At 36.2% G+C, this 20,451-nt stretch overlaps 1 protein-coding gene across 5 annotated transcripts in view; it reads right to left on the bottom strand.

The window, feature by feature from the left end:
* ASCC3 (activating signal cointegrator 1 complex subunit 3) overlaps positions 1 to 20,451 on the bottom strand; it is a 253,479-nt gene that overhangs the window by 204,395 nt on the left and 28,633 nt on the right. For all 5 annotated transcript variants that reach the window (XM_030946651.1, XM_030946649.1, XM_030946650.1 and 2 more), the window contains 4 exons: positions 7,646 to 7,766; positions 4,650 to 4,857; positions 3,774 to 3,915; positions 3,084 to 3,209 (listed from right to left, as the gene is read on the bottom strand). In XM_030946651.1, the coding sequence (XP_030802511.1) occupies positions 3,084 to 3,209; positions 3,774 to 3,915; positions 4,650 to 4,857; positions 7,646 to 7,766 (597 nt within the window). The remainder of the gene's footprint in view (positions 1 to 3,083; positions 3,210 to 3,773; positions 3,916 to 4,649; positions 4,858 to 7,645; positions 7,767 to 20,451) is intronic.

Consider the following 20,451-nt stretch of genomic DNA (forward strand, 5'->3'; position numbering starts at 1 on the left):
TGTGCAGGGTCCGTCACTCCTGGTCTCATATTTGCAGTGCATAATGGGATTAAGAAGGAATGGTAGGTGTAAAGATCTGGACCTTTATCAGTTCATTTGAGTTTCATCTTAGCACCTGCGTTCTTTTAGGCAGTTATTTCACTAATCATGAAGTCATCAACTTTTTAGGAAAACTCTGACCCTTTGCAAGGAGGCCCTCACTAAACTAAATACTTACCTTGAAAATACCAGCCATAAGATTTCAGATAATATAGTACTAAAACTAGCTTAAATGTGTTATTTCTTCACTGTGGAGTGCAGTGGCAGATGCACCCTGGCTACACTGCCAATCCTATAAAAAAGAAACCTGTGTTGATTAATATCTGAGCTGGTTTAAGGCATTGCTAGAGGTTTTGCCATTTTGCCTTATGCTTTCACATAAGAAACTATTAACAAAGGAAGCATATATATGTTTAAAATGTGGTTTGTTAGAATTACTGTCTAGAGGAATACATTTCTCTCATCTCTTCTCAACCTGTGTTTACAGGAAATAAGAAAATCTAAACCTTAACTAATACTTTAAATAATTTTAAACGCAAGATTACTTCCAACTCATATGATGCAGAACTTTAACTTCTAACCAACAGTTCAAAATATAAATGAACTCCTTATGAACTCAGTTCTGACCTTAGGAGTTTCAAAGCTGAAATGCAATGGTGTATGCTGCAATAAATGTTACACAAATACTCTACTGCTGACAATGCGATCAAAATCACATAGCTCATGAGAAACAGATAGAGTTCTTAAACTTATTTTTGTGAAAAAATACAGACTAAAAAGAAAGGGAAGAAGAATATTTATATTTTTTAATGCCATCAGGATTTCCCCAGAGAATAGCAAGTGCTTATAAAGCTCAGTATATAATACTCAAAACCCCAGCAACAATAAATGGCTTGGTTGTTCTGTGCCTTCTTCCCCCTGAGGATTATGGGTTGCATGTATATTGACTTGTTAAACAGGCTGAGTACTTTTATGTCTAGACTAAATGTCTTACATCAAAACTCTACCACTAATAGCACCACATAGTAGTCAACAGCAGCAGAACTGTCAACTTTCTCAGGACGTCTTTAGAAGTTCCTAGTCATGAATTATCTAGTTATATTTACTGTCATCTCTACTCCTTGACCACCTACTCAAATTTTAGATAATCTGGCAAAAATATCCATACAGAGATACAATAGAGCTATTTTATGAGCACTTATACACGCTAGGAAACACCTGAAAATCATTATTTTTCTGCTTTTGCTTACACTACTTAATCCAAAATACAACATATTGGCAGAAAATCTTCATGCTCTCTAAATTGACTCCAGTTAACTGGCAAAAATTTGAAACACCAACCAAGGTGTTTCTGAGCTTAGAGATTTAAAACAGTCATGCAGAGAAAAAAAAAAAAAAATTTACATCTTGACAAAGGATGTCTTAACTTACTCATTGGGAGTTCCAGCCTCTTTCAGCTCCTTGATAAAAAATTTCTATTTAACAAATTTCAAATCTATGAGTCTCATTAGTGAAATCAAGAAGCTGAGAAGTCCTCAGCTGGACAAACTTCATAAAATTGACATCTGTTGTCCCAAATAAATACTAAAGTTAGGAGTAAGAATTACATACATGTATGTTCAAACAATCAAAACTGGTTTTGTTGTTGACACTTCTATTTGATCTCATGTAATAAGAATCATATCAAAGAATAAAGTTCTGAAGAAGATGGTTTCTGTTTCAAAATTTCACTGTAAAACTGAAAAGCAGACCTCTGGATGATACACAATCTACAAAAGACAATTGCTGATTAAATTTGTATAACTGATGATTTTTTTAACATTTATTTTAAATATTACATGTGCAAAAATCAGCAAACTATTCAAAACTATTCATTTTAGATAGGTATTTTTCTGTCTGAATCATATTTTTTCTGAAACCACTTACTGCCTTTTGAAATATTGGTACTTCTTCCAAAAAGTTTACAGATTAGTAGGTAGTATTTAACTTAGGAAAAAGACATTTTATTGCAGAAAGCTGTCATGCTGAATACTGTCATATAAAATGACAATAGCTGCAGTTTCTGTATTTTTCAATCTGGTTAAGGGCTGTCAGTCAATTCATAAACACAACACTGTCACCTAAGCAGAAAAGAATAGATTGATTCTAAAACTGTCTTCTGTTTTGAAAGAGTTAAATCTTCATTCAGAATCCCAATAAAGTGCCTTGCATATATTCTCATTTCCTGCTCTCCCAGAGAGAAAAAGGTGGAAAAAAATGTATCCACGTTATATGCTGCAGAACTAAGAGACATAAAACCTTCTCTGTACACAGAGCTTGCTTTTTATGTCTCTGTTCAAATCACTACCAAATCCTCCACTTTTCAATAGATTTGACATATACAACAAGGAGTAAAAAGGTACCTGTGATGGAGTACTGCAAGTTCTAGACTGTAAATAACCAACAAGAAATTTACTTCCCTTACCTCAGCTTTTTCACCATTTTAAATCAGTAAAAGTTGAAATGTTAACGTTTGTTTATCCGCTTTTTTCCTCTCTGCTCTTTACTTTCTATCATCAAAGCACATTTTGAGATGACTTTGCACCCCACACAGTCCATAACACCATATTCAACACCCCTGAACTGCATCAGACAGTAAGACTGGTGCAGAATAGTGCTGTGTAGTCAGAAGCCAACCTGTACAGGTCAAGGTACAGAAGCTCAGGTTCACTTTCTCCTGTGATCTTCAGAATAGAACAGAATCACTGTAATACTTTCATTTCATTGATTCAGATCACAGCTCAAAACCATAAATAACTGAAAATGTAATGCCAAAGGAATGGAGAACTGCAACTCATGAACAATTCCTTGAATCTGAGTCAACATGAAAGGGATTGTATCACTGAACTATGTTCCCCAATAAATATTCTTCAAATTAGTAGTGAAGAAATTAACTGCCTGCATTTACCTATCATATATCACTGGAAAAACTGGCAATATTTCCAGTTAAATTTTGGTAATACAAAGTAAAAACTAATTTAATGTCTTTGAAATGGTATACTCACCTCATCTAAATCTTTAATATAAACAATTTTCTCTTCAATACCAATAGGCATTGGCTCACTATGGGGGATCTTCACCTCTTCATACATTTTATTATTTTCTCGCTGAACTGACTCTGGTAAGAACACCTGAAAGTGTGTAACAGGAAAATTAATTAAAAGTATGAAAACAGAAAGTGTCATTATGCATAACTCACTTTGAACAATGCTTTGTCACTTTCCTCCAAAAAATTGATCCAAACCAAAAGCAAATCTCATTCATCCTTTTTATAGATAGAGCTGAACCCCCTAAATGGAAAACAATCAGTTCTACTACTCAGAAAATAGTCCCAAACCCCCCAAAAAAGATAATTCTGTTTTATTAAATTTCAGAATCCATTAGGTCCAAAATTTCATAAAGCATTTATTTTGTTAAAGTCAGTTCAAAGGTATCCAAAAGAAAGAAAAATAATATCTTAAGAATTTAAATGACCCTAGGAATAAAAGCAAATACATAGTTTGAAAATGATATTATTTCTTCCAGAGTCAAAATAAAAATAGAATATATCAAAGCACCTAAAACCCTCTGCAAAGAAGCACTGCTTCATACATTGGATTCCGAGAAGGAGGAGACTAAGGAAACAAAGGGAACCCTGCTGCACATTACTCTTGGGGAAAGGTGTACTGCTCAAGAAGGGTCATGCACCAACATACCTTTGCACCCCCAATGAATGCTGATGTTTTCATAGCTTCAGCTCGGGAATCATAGACATGTGGATAATGAATTTTTTCGACACTCATCTCTCTCTGTCTACCTAGGACTGGCATACTTCGAGCATTCAGAAGCGCTAGTTCTCTGTGGGCAGAAAAATACCTGCAGTAATTCTGCCCATTTCAGGCTGCCATCACAAAAACTTTAATATGGCACATTAAAGTCAGAGCAAGATTTGAGGAAATGAAATTAAAAAAAAAATTTACAGTGTTATTCTCTGGCACTAGTTAGACCAAAACCTTGAAACACACGGTTTAGATAAAATTCAGAAGTGCAATCCAACAAGTGCAATGCTTTCCTAAAAGCAGTTTTGACTCTTTTTAAGCAACACAGCAACATGATTCCACAGTTAGATACCATTCTCACTATATTTTTCTCAATACAAAATACAACAGCTTATTTGCTCCTTATTCTCTCCCTCCTCTACTCCTCCCACTACCTTCTAGCTGTCAGCTTAGAAAATAGTACCCATTAATCTTGAGAGAGAAAAAGAAAGATAGTTCTGATAGATTTAGTACAGACTTCATAAATCCTAAGCAAGCAGTGTGCATACAGGAACTAAGAAAGATAGCCTACCCCACTAATCTGCAATTCCAGCCCACAGAGATGAGATCAAGAAGATTCTCATTAAGCAAATCACTGCTTTCTTTCCTGAAAATTAGGTTTTCATATTAAAAAAAATTCTACGCTTGTAATAAAACGTGACTGGAAGTCAGAATCACCTAATCACCAAAGCAAGCTAAAAGAAAATAAACTGTTATGATATGTTGAAGTAGCAATTACAACAGAAGCATTTCTCAACTTTTGGGATTTATTACCTTTGCATCCGCAGCTCTTTGGGATCAAAGCACATTTGTCCTTCTCCAGAACCTTCTCCATCTTCCACAGCTTGTTTTTCTTTTCTGGCATTTCGTTTTTCTTCCCGACGATATTGCTTCATTAACAACTTTTCTTGTTCAGACTGAATTGTGACTTGACAACCATAATTTGGTTTAGCATTTTCTCCTATAAACTTCTTGCACTGTTCTGCAATATGATAACAGACATGCATATCCATAAGTACTGGATTCCATTTGTTCCCCCCCAGTTTCATTCTAAAGGTTTGAGGGTTTGATATCTGGTTTCATGCCTGTTTTGGGTGGTTTGTGTGTGCATATGTAAGTGTATTGTGTGTTTTAAAATAGTTGAGCTTTATGTAGACTATGCAGCAGTTGGGCTCAAGACATCTAGAAGTACCACCAGGTCATGTCCCAAAGGCAGGACATCTAAAATACACTCAACCCCAAACCAAGGGGATGGACTAGCAGCAAAAGGAAGGACATTTTTTGTTTTCTGTATTTGTAACAACTCCATCTACAGTGGAAGTGCCACTTTGCCTCTTATCACTGCTCTTACATACATGCACCGATAAGCAGGATGGGTGACAACAGATTAAACAGGGCGATTTTTTTTAAACAGCCTCTTCACATAACAATTAGTGTATATATACTAGATTACATGACTGTATTGAAAGCATACTCACAATGCAATTTCCCTGAACAAGTGAGGAAATCTATCCTACTCTATACAATCACAAGGACTCCTTTCTTTTACGTCAATAAGCAGCAGGATTATCAAGAAGAGTCAGAACCACAGAACAATTACAGTAAACAATAAATCCAGGGGAGCAGGGGACCAAAAATGCTCAGTTACATTCACCTTTCTGAGATCAGTACTGGCTAAAACTGAAGACACAACCAAGTCTTTTATATACAACAGGCTGGGAGAGATTTATTTTGTTTTCATTTTAACAATATTGGTGGCTTTAAATGTCATTTTTCAAAATCTTGCAAACAGATTATTAGTTCATATAGGCTTGACTGTATATTAAATACTTAACTCAGTTAGGTTTCATATGAACTTCTGCAGCCAAACTCTGAAGTGAAAAACTTGAAAACCTTTTTTCATCAAATAAACCCACTTGACTGACATTTTGAACAATTTGCGCTGCTTAGTTTTCACCTACAGCAACAGTGAAACTCCTACATCTCACAGCATGCATACTGGATAAGGCAACAATAACTCGTTGAAGAGCATTGAAAAAATCGAATAAACTGTCATAACGTCCACATTAATACCATCACGTCTGCAGCTTTTAACTCTCTCTCTCTCTCTCTCTCTCTTGTATTAAAAGGGGACAACAATTTCCTGACCAAATTTAATTCAGACTGAAGACACCAGGGCAAAGAAATGTTACTTGATTTGTCTGATAAACACAACAATCACCTTTACTGTCATGAACGGAAATTACATAAGAAATAGTCAAATAACACAGCATGATACAAAAAAGCAGTACATGTACAGTTTCTTGACTAGTGCTAATTTTTTAAAAGCACAAGTGGCTCAAAATTGATTAAATTTCTGCAGACAGAAATTAGTCCCTTCCCCAAGTGAAATTTTGGAAAGATAAGAGTTCCCCATTAGAAATACCATTTTGATCAACTTAAAAAGAATAAAACCTTATTAAAATTAAAATACTAAACTCAGCGCCAAGAGCATCTTCAGTCTCAGAGAAAATACCCTTAATATCACTGACTTTTTTACCACAGTTAAAGAAAGGATTCTCTCATCAGTGAAAAAAAGCATTAAATCAGTTAATGCTTTTCTATTGTCTGAAAAACATAACATTGAAAATATTCTTCCTCCACATTCTAGCAGAAATTACTGTGATAGATTTTCCTGATGGCATAATGAGGAGTAATTTCATAAAAGCTTCCAAAATACTAATTCTGCTAAGTGAGAAGAAAATACTCCTGTAACTAAACTCTGTACACAGGAGAAAAATGTATTAATTCAATTTATACTGAATGTATTTTAATTGTTTATTTGATGACCTAGGAAAGGAAAGCTATCAGGTTAGAAAGCCTTGTCATACAGAAGACATTCATCTTTGAAATCATGAAAGGTAAAACTAACAGTTGTTCTGATGAGTTTAGACTAACAATTAGCACAGCAAGAGATGAACTTCTGTACACTTGCTTATGTAATGTTTCATTAAAGACAAACATTAAAAAGGGGTCAGTTGCATTTTCAAATTATTGTGGAGGGAGATACATAAGTCCACCATTACTGGCTCAATTCACATTTTTCCAACTCCATACACTGCGAACACGCAGTGGGCTGCATAGTGCTATGTCCATGTAAGATTTAGCCCAAGTCACAACCCATATGCTATCAGATTTATTTTTGTCAGAGAAGAAACTTGTAAGACTTGTTTTAAACCAACAATCTGTAAAACTTGTTTTAAAATAATTACTTGGTGCAGATATATTAACTTATAAAAGCAAAAATGACAGTACAAAACCTGAATTCCTTTTTTTCACCCTCTCACTTATTCATGCTTAAGTTTGACTCTATTATTTTCAGAAGTAGTTGTAACTGTGCTTTTCTTCCCCAAGGCCTACATTAGATGATAGTACAAAGTAGAGAGGAAGCAGGAAAGCAAATGAGGAATAATAGAAGATCAGATTATTTCCAGAGTAATCCATTAAAACAGGAAAAGTGCAACTGTTAATACATTCAATATTTGCACATGCCCACAGGCAGTTGAAAACTAAATAAATCTATATGCAATCTATATGCAATCTATATTTGTTTCTTCTGTATAATCAGACTTTCTTTGCTTAAGCCCAGAAATACATTCCTCCATTGTCTCCTGGGATTTTTTTGTTTGTTTTTAAATTACACATGGACAGTACTACTGTTGAAAATAAAACAGAACAGTTAGAAATCTACTTTTTATCTGATTTGGAACAAAAATTTTGTAGTCACTTACCTTGGAGAGCCTGGAACCTGTTATCATTTGGACAAGTCAAAGATCTTTCCAGAATCAGAGATCTGTTCTGTAGGAGTTTCTCTATGAGTTCAAAACCTTCAGGGCCCAGCAGCTCAAATAACTACAAAGAAAATAAAGCCATAAGTCATATCCTAATGTACATAAATTTTTAAATAGGACTGCAATATTTCTATCCTTGGCAACATCATATCTGTTGACAATATCTAACAAATTAATGAATTTCACTTCCCAATAATTTAATCCAAAGGGTATAATTTCTAATACCAGCTTCTCTATTACAAAAAGAGAGAATTACAGAAAGTTTTCAGTTGGAAATATTTAAAAATCTGTGAATTTTGTCTATTAAGAAAAACTCACTTTCTCTTGGGGATTCTGATATAAAATTTAACTCTTCTCAAGACTAAACTTTATCTGTCTTAATGGTTATTTACATATGCTGTAAATTTACTTCTCCATAATCTATGCAGATGAATCAAGAGAACCAATGCTTTTGCATGAAAGTCAGGTATGTAGGAAGTTATTCCCTTTATAGTCAACAGGAGGTGTAGCCTACTATATTTTCACAGGCTTGTCCAGCCAAAAGAAAATATCATAGATGTGGAGTACAGCAGGAATATGAAGAAACACTTAAGATGACACTACTACTGACTTCAGTACCTGTACATATAATCCTGTGTGTAATTTGAACACATAAGGTAAGTGATGTACACCAGAAGAGAATTCTGTACCAGTAAGTGGTATTTTGGCCCAATGATACTCTTATTCAATTGATTCTCTTGTAGCAGGTTAGACAAACACAGTTCCCTATTTAAAGTTCCATTTTCCACATAATACTGTGTTTTAATGGAAAAAAACCCCAAAACATTAAAAGTACTTTCATCTCTATCTAATCTGTAATTATTTTGTCAAAAATCAAAGCATTACAGTAAGCAGTAAGTTACTCAAAACGCATTTTTGATTTTTAATACTGCTCAAAACAATTTTTTCTCCATATTTTTCTATTTCCAAAAAGGAATACAGAGCAGCTTCTCCTTAGTGCTTTTTGAATTTGCCGCTAATATTATCCATATAACTTCAGGAATCTGGTAAGAATAAAATGTATAATGTACTTTGATGTGATGTTCTAAGAAAGAGTAAGACTTTGGCACAGTAGGATTCAAGCATTTCTGTTCTAACTATAAAAAGGAGAGAGAGGTCTCTTACTGTCCTGTATTTAATTTGCCAACTCCTTAACAAAGAATTTTTCTGTGGCTCTCTATGACTACTGTCCTTGGGGAACACCTTGAGAAAACTTTATGTTACCTCTTCACATATTTGCAAAATTCTGAACAGTGCCAAAGGCATCAAATCAATGATCCCTTTTTTTCAGGTCAATCTGTACTTCATAATACAAGCTGTCATTTAAAAATAAGGAAGGGGTAAAAAGGAAAACGTGTTACTCCAGCCCCTCAGGAGTTTCTAGGAAAACATAAGGTTTCTGCAAATCAGTACAGTGATGGTGCAGTTTGCAGAGACCATGAACTAACAGCTGAATGGTATAAAGGCTTGTATTTCTTTCATTAGACTAACCAGTGATGGCAAGCTGGAGAAGCAGTCTCCAGAAAATAAAAGAATTCAATAAATGTGGACAAATAGAAGATTTTCAAAATTAACATACTACAAAAATATAGAACAGGGAACTGCTGGTCAAACATCAATTCTGCTGTCAGGGATCTCAAGCTATGATGGATTTCCCTTTATCCAGCCTTCACTAGCACTGATCATTAATTCTTCTATTTTGCATAGCTCTTTACTGTCACGTTACAGACCCATTTTAATTAATATTATCTGAAGCTATAAGATGACCTTGTTTTTACATTTCAAAAGAAAGCGGCAATTTAGCACTGGTAAATTTGAGGAGGTATTAAGAGAGGGAGAGAAAAATAATCACTGAAGCAGCAAAAAAACAAATGTATTTGAAATAGCTTAATTGTATAAAGAACTGAACACAAACTTGTCTTGACTTAGCTAATGATTTCTTGAATGTGAAATACCAGCAACACAGGGAAATTAAATCTTTCAATGCAACCAGATCTGGGCTCAAACACTAATTTCTCATCAAGGCAGCAGACACAATGTAAACACATTCTGACTTAGCATGTTACTCCCCCAAAATGCCCAAACTCAAACTCACACCACCACCATCACCATTAGAAGACAAATAACACACTAGCTCTAAAACATCCAATGTAGATCTCTATCTCTGCAGAGGACTCCAAAACATCTCTCTCACTTGAAGTTGTTAAGAACAATCTAGAAAAGCATCAGTCACAAAAGATGGTATTTGCTGGGGAAAGATAACATCCTTCTTTTTTGAACGGACAATGTTTTCCCCCTCCTGGTTTCCCAATCTATTCTGAAACAAAAACCATCCATATCATACTCTTCACCCAGTAAGAACAGCAGAACCTCAAAAAGAAGCAGCAATGTTACACAATACATTCTGCTTCATGGTCAGACATCATGAAACAAAAACTCCAGCCCCCGTGAGACAGGGGCTCAATGGAAGAGCACCAAGGTGAAATTGGACATCCCCCTTTCCAGCCAACCTACCAGTCAGAGAGAGCAAAACCCATACAATACTACATGCCAGACTCTGCAACACCTGTGTGGTGAAAGTCACTCCATTTTGCCATCTTGATGGGTGGACAGATATTCATTTGCTACCAGCAGTTTGAGAGCTGGCTTGGTCACCTAATTAACCTTGATGTTCCTGAATATAAAGGAGGCTTTCAGGACATTTTAAACAGCTAAGACAGAGTAAGCTCATTGCTCAAGAATGAGGGGAAAAGCAAAAGAATATAGAAGATCAGAAGCAATGACCCGTTCTTATTGACAAGATGTCTCCCACGCTCACCAGAAGCCTGCCAGAGCTCATGGGTGGAAAATAATGATTGAGAGCTAAACCAAGCAGAAGTACTGTGAGACAAAGCTACACAGCAAGCTCTCTCACCATCTACCACTGATGGTAGCAATACTGACAATGCTAGAAAAAGTTTGCAAAGACCAGAAATAACTAAACTTGAGAACTTGCAAGACCAAAATATTATTAATATTCATATTTGTTCATACTGTAGGAGTAATCCATTGCTTTCTAATTAAGGTATTAATAACTATCACAGAATGCTGCTGTTTTAAAGTACAATTCTTTACCTTATTGTTTTTTGATGCTTATGAAAACACGTCCATGCAGGAAGCTTATTACTATCAAAATCAGTGCAGGATAATGAGAAGTAAAATAAGCCCATAAAAATACCTTCTCTCCACCCCTCTCCCCTTCCCAGCTCTACTTCCTCTCCCAGTGGTGTAGGGAGACAAGGAATGGGGGTTATGGTCAGTTCATCACTGGCAGTTTCTCCCACTGCTCAGGGAGAGAAGTCCTTTTCCTGCTGCACTGTGGGGTCCCTGCAAAGGGAGACAGCTCTCCAAGAGTCGGTGAGTTCATCCCACAGGCAACAGATCCCCTCAAACTGCTGCCATGTGCAGTCTTTCAAGGACAGGATGCTCCAGCATGGTTCCCCATGGGGTCACAAGTCCTACCAGGAAACCTGCTCCAGCATGGGCTTCTCTCTCCATGGGTCTGCAGGTCCCTGCCAGGAGTCAACTGCATGATAAATTTTCATCTTCTTAGATATGTTATGACAGAGACATAACCACCATTTCTATCTGGCCCAGCCTCGATCCACAGCACATCCATCTTTGGCTCTGCCAGACATGGGAGAAGCTTCTAGCATCTTCTCACTGAAGCCACCCTTGAAGCAGCTTCCACTAGCAAGGCTTGGCCATGTAAACCCAAACCACCAGGGTAGGCACTAACACTTCAGATTTGATATGTTTATATATATTCTGGCCTGAATAATCAACACCAAAGACCCTGAGAGAAGGCAAAGGAATCTGGTAAATATTCATAGTTGACTTTCTATTAAGTTATAATGAGATAAACTAGACAGTGGCCAACAGATGGAGAGGCTGTGTGTCAATCAGCAGTTTCTTGATTCCCAGCCAAATTATTACACTCCTTGAAGTCAGTAATAGATTATGCCCAAAAGGCAACCCTGAATGCCTTCACTAACAAAGGTCCCACATGACTTCAGCTACTGCTCTGTAACCATGAAAACATAGATGAGTGAGATATATGTCACTGATATTTTTTGAGTGATTGTTACATTTCATTTTATGTGCTTAATATCTGGAGGAAAGCATATTGAGTAACCAATGTAGGAACAAAAGGACAAGATGTGTCATATTGCATTAGAAAGGTGAGGCAAGGTCCCCATGCAAATGATTTCTCCTGAATATATCCTAGCTTTATGGAAAAGGCAAGGAGGCAGACAAGAGTCTTACATATAGACAGCAGTCTATCTGCTAGAGTTACCAGAAAGAAGTTGAACCCCAATGAGGCACATGACATAGCAATTTTTTTCAAGTAAGGCTCAGACATAAAAAAGTACATCTTTATGTTCAAGACCAGAACAAGATTTTACTCTGAATGTTAAATAGGTACTATTCTCTTTTCAATTCTATAAAGTATAATTTACAAGGAGCTTTGGAGGTCCTCAAATATGAGGCACGGAACTGTGAGTAATACTTTGACATCATAAACTATCTGCCATCACAAGGGCATTTTCTTGACTTCTACACCTTCCCTGAGGTGGGAAAGAGCCCTATAAATCTCAGAAAATGTTTTGTTTTACAAGTGCACACAAAAATAGACTACGAACAGTCCTTGTACCTCACTTGAGTCTTAGTACTGTTCTACAGCAATAAATGAAATAGAAACCCAAATTCAGCCAACCAGTGGTTGTCCTCTGTACTTTTATAGCCCAACAGCAGGTTTTGGTTACAGAGTCCAACCTACACAATTAACTGCTACCCCTGCATTTTGTGGCTTTTTGGCAGATGATATTGCTTTACAAAGCACAGTTTTCAAACAGCTGTGGAAAAATAATCACCACAGCAAGATCTCAAGTTTCTTCTGTCCTAGCAGCTCTGAAGCAACTGAAATGATTGCTTCATTAAAAAAAATTATAGGGTAAATAGAACATTTTTCTTGGGCTTATTGGAAAAGCTTCCTGGATATAGTACCTTGTATATTGTTTAAAAAGATTCAGTAACAAAAACAAGGACATTGAAGATAGATGGTTTTTTAAACATAAAAAAATCAACACAAACTTTATGGATATCATATATACACTGATTGCTAATTACTGCTGTGCTGAAGAGACTATCATCCCCTCTAACCACTACAGACTATAGAAGAACACTTGGTTTAAAACCAAGTCTCAGATGTTTTGTCTTCTCGTGTTTCTTACAGGTTGATTAAAAGGAGACAAGCCAGATACAGCATTTCTTACCATTCTTGTTAATAACAGGTATTAAGTGTGTAAGAAAGGAATTCAGCTAACAGATCTGCTTTTCTTTTTTTTAAAGCCTGGCTTTTTTGAATAAAACACCTATTACATACAGTCCATCTATACAGAAATAATCTTCCAACCCTACAAACCACCTAGGAGACTTGACAGAGTCAAAGCAAGCTCAGCTTAACTGCAGTGGTCTCACAACAAACAGAACAGTAACCAGACACTTCAAGTTCTCTTGAGACAAGCTGTTGACAACCTACATGTATGGACAATGCTTTTCTGATGGCTATTCCTGGAGGCTGGAGGACTCTCACATGGCAATCTCACTGAGCACAGGAATCAGATAAGGCAGAACAATCAAATATTCTAAGGAACCAGGAGCTCCTGGCTCTCAGGCAGCTTCCAGTGGGATCAAACACCAGCTCCAAGAGGATGAATGAAGTACTCCTTCGTATCAGAGAGGTCTTGAACATCTGTTAGTTAGCTTTAAAGTTTTAGATTTTACTACCAGTTGGCAATTAGAAGAAAATAATTAATTAAATTTAGAAATAGCCAGATTAAAAAAAGCAGCAAAGTTGCAGGAATTCCCCCAACACACTTAGAATTTTACTTATACGATAGAAGAAGGCTGAGTAAGGAAGCTGATGGAAAAGTTTTCATTGGGAAAGACATTGCACAAAGATAATGAAGTTGTAACAAATTCTTACTCAACATTCAACTTTTGTTTACTTTCCCCATTACAGTCCAACTAAAACTGATGGAAATCTGGTCTTCAGTATGGGACACATTTTTAGTCCAGAAGTACAGGTACAACAAAGACATGGCCGATTACTCTTTTAAATACCATCTCTCCTCAGCATATTGGGATTATGCTCTATTTTTATGCATTTCTGTATCCACAGATGACTATACAATTTTACTCTAACTAGTATTTACACTAGTAAAAGATAAGAATAACAGCAAGGAAAACTTCAAAAATAGTATTAAAACATCAAAACAAATGTCTTAGAAGACTAAGCCTACAGGTTCAAGGCTTCTTTTAAATCAAATTGAAATCTATAGTTAAAACACTGAAATTGATCAGTTAAAGGGAAAAAAATGTTTTTCTTATAACAAGACTTAAAAACCAGACTATCAGATTGAAAGTGTATGTAAATATTGCTCAATAGGCCTAAACCTATTTATTTCACTATCAGTTTTGATTGCATATAATTCTTTACTATTTGTCTTATAATAAAAAAATAGCACAATCTGTCACAGCATAATTTGAATTTGATGAAAATCTTCCACCAGCTCCTTGTGCAAATCCTAAAACCACCTACTATATCTGAAAAACAGACAAGCACAAAATCACAAATCATAGCAAATTTTCTCAATATTTTTACATGAAAATAAGTGGACTGGAGAGATCATTGTCACTATCATCAATATTTTAACAGAGACTAATTAGAAACTTAGACAGATACACTTATTTTGAAAATTTCAAATACATAGCTACAAGGCAACTTCCACAAGCTTGTTCAGCCTGAAGACTTTGGCAATTAGAAATAGTGTCAAACAGCAGCTACAAACAGCAGAGTACTGACTTGCCTTAGGAAAAGAAAACCCTGAAGACAAATTGAAATGTAGAAAACCTCACTGTTACATGATTCCTTAAACTAGTGTTTATCTTCAGAAGTATTCTGGGATAAGCTCTAAATGATTTTTGACATTAAAAGAAGTCCTGAAACTAGATAACCACTGCACTTGCAACTTTTCTTACTTTTAGATACTAGGGCAAGGAATTCTGACAGTACCCAGCAGAAAACATACATTTATGGAAGTGATTTCTGTATCAGAACCAATTTAATTTTTTTTTTTTTTTTAGGGAAGAGGGTTTAAGAAACTTCTAAAATGGCAGTGGTTAGCACAGAATTCTATTCTGCAAAAGGCAAAAACCTGCAGGTTATCTCAAAGGACAGCAATTCCCAAACCTGCCCATTTCAGAAGGAGGACTTGGCTGAGGGTGGATCAGCTACCCCAATGCGTACTGACAGAGTAAAGCAAAATACCAGTAAGTCAAGGAGTTGGTTTATGTTGCTTAACAGAGGTGAATGATGAAGAGTAGCACAGGATCCTGATACTGGAGCTAGTTTTATCCCAATTAGGATAGTCAAGCCAGCATTTTAATATTCTCTGCTGGACCCAGCACGGTTACCCAGGCAAATGGACTATGACCACCAACCCTGGGCTGTGAACTCCAGCACCCTGGGTAGACATACACAGGAGTGGGTGAGAAGAAAACAAGGCAAGCTTTGGCCTGAAAATTTATTTCAGAAAGTGGAAGATTTTAAAGCCTAGCTTTCCAAGGAAACCAGGGCTACCACATCACTGTGCATTTAGTAGTGTGTGAACCAACAAGTGTTAAGCCTCCTCAGTAATTTCCAGTTTTGACAGAGAGACAGAAGAGTTCATGGCCAGCAGTGGAGACAGATCTGAATGACTGCTCTTTGTGCCTCCTGCCCTTGTTCCCTGGGAGGCTGCAGCGGGAGCAGGGCGGCACTGGCACGCACCAGTGAGCACCAGCCCAGCACCAGCACAGCACAAACTCTGCTCAGCCAGCAGAGCTGCTGCGCTCGCACTGCGGCAGGCGCGGTAACAGAAACCAGCCCTGCAGCAAACCTGGCCCTGCCACTTCCACAGATCAAGCAGCTGTGGGTTAGGGGTTTCTGTGGGGGATTTTCCCCTCCCCACCTTCCCTAAAATGATTTGGAGGAAAGCGATTTTGTGCCTAGTTAATTAGAGAGCCCTAATGTTTCAGGTGCCATCTGACTGCGTTTCTTACAGAATTCGTATTTCCTTATGTCTTCGTGTGGATGTGAGAAGAACTCAGCACCAAAAAAAAATCAAAAGGGAAAAGTTCCATCCGCTACAGACTGGCTTTCTCTAAAAAAAGATCTCATTAAGTTTAATAATATATTGAAAGTGATTCAAAAGGTATCATTAATAGATCAAGCCTCATACTGGCTCAGAGATACAACAAACTTTCTCTCAGTACAAAACTGAAGTCAAGAGTTGACAGGAAAGAGGAAAAGTTATTGAGAGGAAGGACAGTGAACAGCTCTCAGCACCAGGATTAAGCCTAACAGTTCTTGTCCCTCTCTGTGGCTCTTTCATCTTTTCTTAAGTCCCATCCCTAAAAAACAGCACTCAAATGCCATTCTATTGGGTTTTTTATGAAGGGAGACAGCATGGTTCTGTTTTCATAAAAAGAAAAAGTTTCCTATCGTCTGTGGGGTTTCAACAGTCCTTGGACAACAACAAAGCTGTATACTTCTACATTTAAAAAAAAGAAGTCCAAACTGAAAAAGGGGAAAATGTATCCAAAATAAGGATTATTTTCTCTACATGAAAGGGGAGCAGATAAGCTCTATGGTAAAGAATAATGAGACACAAGCTTTCTATTGTCTGAATATAAAACTCTTGGTAATTTTAATAAAATTACAAAGAAACTATGAGCTTGAAAAGCCACTCTCATGCCAAGTTGAAAGCTTTGATGATAAGATAAAGATAAAACACCACAGGGGTGATCCACATATGCCTGTACTTTCCCTAAATGGATACTCTTTTATGAACGAGGCAATGGGGAATAAGCTTTGTGATATGTTAATTTGTTAGGGCTAGAAAGTCATTATACTGAACAAAAGGAAGTGCCACTTTGACACTTAAAACCAAACATGTTTTATGAGACAAGTTGCTTTGACATCAAAATATCATATGTCATGCGAGGGTACACACACACAAAACTAAAAGCTAATGTCATAATTTCATGGTACATTAAGAAAAATGAAGATTAAGGTAAATCAATATATTATCATATGCGAAGTTTTCATGTGGTGCTGCATACACATAGCAATGAACAATTAAATTAGCTGGTTTTAAGTCAAAATGAATGTTAAACTGTAGCTTTTGGAAATGTTCTCTCAAAGGAGACTCACAACAAGAGATTTTCCACTTCCTTATTGATTTTAATTAAGAAATAATTACAAGAACAGCTTGACTTTTCTATTGTGTATCAATTTCTATAGTAAACTTGTGTGTGAAGAGTTATTAAGAGATAAACCTCACAAATTAGTAAACAGTTATATGAAAGGAATACAATTGCAACAGAAATTTAGTCTGACCTCAGGATTGTTCCTTGGCAAAAACCTAGATTGTCCTAAGACAAAAGAGAAGCCACATTGCTTTCAAAGAGGTTTGAAGATGAAATTCTAGAGGAGTTCAGGAAGAACATAGACAAATAATGACAGAATAGAAAGTGTTAAAAATTACTATTAAAAAAAATTGCCATGTCTATGAGCACTTCCTCTTCTTCATTATGTTTCAGATACTTAAAAAACCTACTACATATTGCTCTTCATTGTTTTCTCATAAGCCTCTTATCTCTGATACCTAAGCTAGAGATTCACAATCACTTGTAAACATTCAGACAAGGATTCTAGATAAGTTTCCTAAACTTATAGCTAACTTTAAGGTCGTGGGTAGATTAGTAACAACCACAATCTAGGGCTAGCTGAAGAGTTCTTCTCCAGGAGGAAATTATGAACATTTCTGAAATCAGATAAGTACTTCCACTTCTTTCCAAAAATAAGCCATTTATAACCTTTGAAGTGCCTTATATGATTTTCAGATAACATTTTAACTATCACTTCAGGCTTCCTTCAATACTGCAAAAAGTTACCCATTGAACAGTGGTTCAATAATAACGAAAAAAGAGTATCAGCAGCAGAAAGTATGTAACAGATACCAATACAACCTGTGAAAATTTCCATTACTAAGGAGGGCTAGTAGTCTTAGCCATGGCCTACATAAAATTGGCAATTGAATATTTATTGAAAAAATACTAATCAACTTCTGATTCTCAGTGGCAGCTTAAGGCCCTTACAGAAAACTGAACAGCCAGGTCCAAAGGGAGAAATTAGGTATCTTAAAGCATCCTGAAGGACATCTCACAAGGAGTAGACAATTGCTCTGTGTTTAAGAGTTCTGAGAGATGATTCTCATGTGCATTTTTTTGGCTACTGCAAAAGTTGTGACAGAACTGGAAACCAACTGCCCTGGAATCTGAAAGTTAACTGAAATTTGGCGAGATTGTTCCTTGCTAAGATGAACAGACAATATTCATGAAACGTTTGTTTTATGCTGCCAGTCTATTGCTTTCTCCCTCCCTCCTTCTGAGTGCCTTTTCCTGCAAACCACAGTCCACTGATGCACTCCTCCCACACTAAATATGTTTGTATTACTGCTACTTCTTCACATCAAACCAGACTGGAAATTATTTTTTTCATATTTCATTTCGTCAGTTTCCATGCTTTATTTCACATGCTTTATTTCCATGCTTTATTTCACATTTCCTCAGTTTTCCATGCTTTATTTCACACATGATGGACCTCCTGTGAACCCTTTTCCAATTATTTCAGCACCTTCTATATACAGCAATGATGAAGTCATCTCCTGAAACTGCTTTCTCTACCAACAAGCTGTCTATATTAGCACATTCTCCACTTAAAATCAACTAAAAATGTAGTTGTAATACTGAAAGTATCTGGCAGTGCTTACAATGAAGACCTTTAAAGTCTTTACAATGCCATATAAACATACAAATGTTGATGTCTTTAAAATATGTTCTGTCACAAGAGAACTGTGTTTCTCATTTTGGGGGGCTTTTAATGTAAGTATCTACATAGCTGGATGAATATTTTTATGTTTTCAGCATCTGCATTTTTTTAAAGAATGACAATTTAAGTAGCATGTCAAGATATTTAACATTTAATTTGATTACTTAGAACAAGGAGAGTCAGTAGACTCATTCTAGAATTCCGCTTGCAAATTCCACTCAGCTCATCTCCACAGTTTTATTTTGTCCTCTAATGAACTTAACATGAGTACAGAAAGGTTTCATTGTTACTTCTACATGACAAAATCAAGTACCACAATTTTTTGCCATTCTTACAGAAAGTGTCCACAAATCTAATCTTCACAAGGTGAGGTCTTCAATAAACACTGATGACTAATACAAGATAGTAATATATACCTACCTATACAAAGTGCAGCATTCATACTGTATTTAATAGAACTAATAGAACAAGTAATATAAGATTCTGAAGCATGGAATGATTGCATTTGTTGCATTTCTGCAGAGCTCATGCCTAGCTCCAGCACAGCATTAACATGCTAAGCTCAGAGGCCTACAGCACTTCTGCAACATGACAGAAATACACACGTGAGACACTCAGTTTTAACATCAGGTATTTTCCCTGTATTAATGAATATTGGAAAGCTGTTTCACAATGCTTTTTATATTTCCATAATAAATTCAATAGCTCATTTAAAAAAATTGGTTTATGCTCCAAACCAAAGGCAAACTTTTTTTACAAACCCCCCAAACCTATTTTGCTTTTTGAACAAAACTTGCTGTATGACTATTCTCTGTTCACACGAGTATTCAGTGTTTGTTAAATGGCTCATGTCATTATTACTACACCTGCTTACATCAGTTTTTCAAGACTATTTTGTTAACAGTGTAAAATTCAGCAGATTAACTACTGTTTAACCAGTTTAACCAGATACCCAGTTCCTCTGTGGGAAAGTCTCATAAAAATGCCACAGCACCATAACATCTTCTAAGTGGCAAAATTTTCCCAAGTAATGCAGAAACACATGTTAGTGCAATCCTATTTTGTAACACTGCTATTTTGTTGGCTGTGGGTGTATAATACCAGCTAGGTTCAGAAATCATCTCTGTGAAATAAGTTAAAACATAAGCACAGACTAGTACAAGTAGTGAAAAAAAAAACCCCTTCTGAAATCAAGGAAAAAAAATCTCCAACTGATTTTAATGATGCTCATATTTTATCCCAGAGGTTTTGCCTTTGCACTTAAATGCAAATTATTATTTTAAAACTGGTTAAATTTTCCTATTTCTTACACTTCAGACAATCACATCAGCCATTTCACCACTGACTTCAGTTTCTGGCCAATTTAAATTTCTCATTCCCTAACAAACTGTACTGTTTATTTATGCTTCAGTACATAATACTATTTATTATATTTCAGACAGTGCATCCCACTAAATTTTCTAAAAACTGTGTATTAACTCTACTTATATTTTCCTCAAGTTCTTTCAAATTGCATTTTTACATCAAAGTTAACCTTCTTCCCCTAATAGTGGCTTAATGAAAACTGTGCAGGGAAAATAGCAGCCTTGTGCTGGGGTCTCAGAGCACCTTTGGTTCTGCTTCAGATGAGTTAGAGTAGCTGTGGCTGGAGCCATATGCCAGAAGAGAAGAGCAGCAGAAAAGCCAAGCTCTGGCTTTGACAGGGAACAGATGACCCTCTGGGAGCAAT

The sequence above is a fragment of the Camarhynchus parvulus genome, chromosome 3 (assembly GCF_901933205.1).
Source record: "Camarhynchus parvulus chromosome 3, STF_HiC, whole genome shotgun sequence".
NCBI classification, from domain to species: Eukaryota; Metazoa; Chordata; class Aves; order Passeriformes; family Thraupidae; genus Camarhynchus; species Camarhynchus parvulus.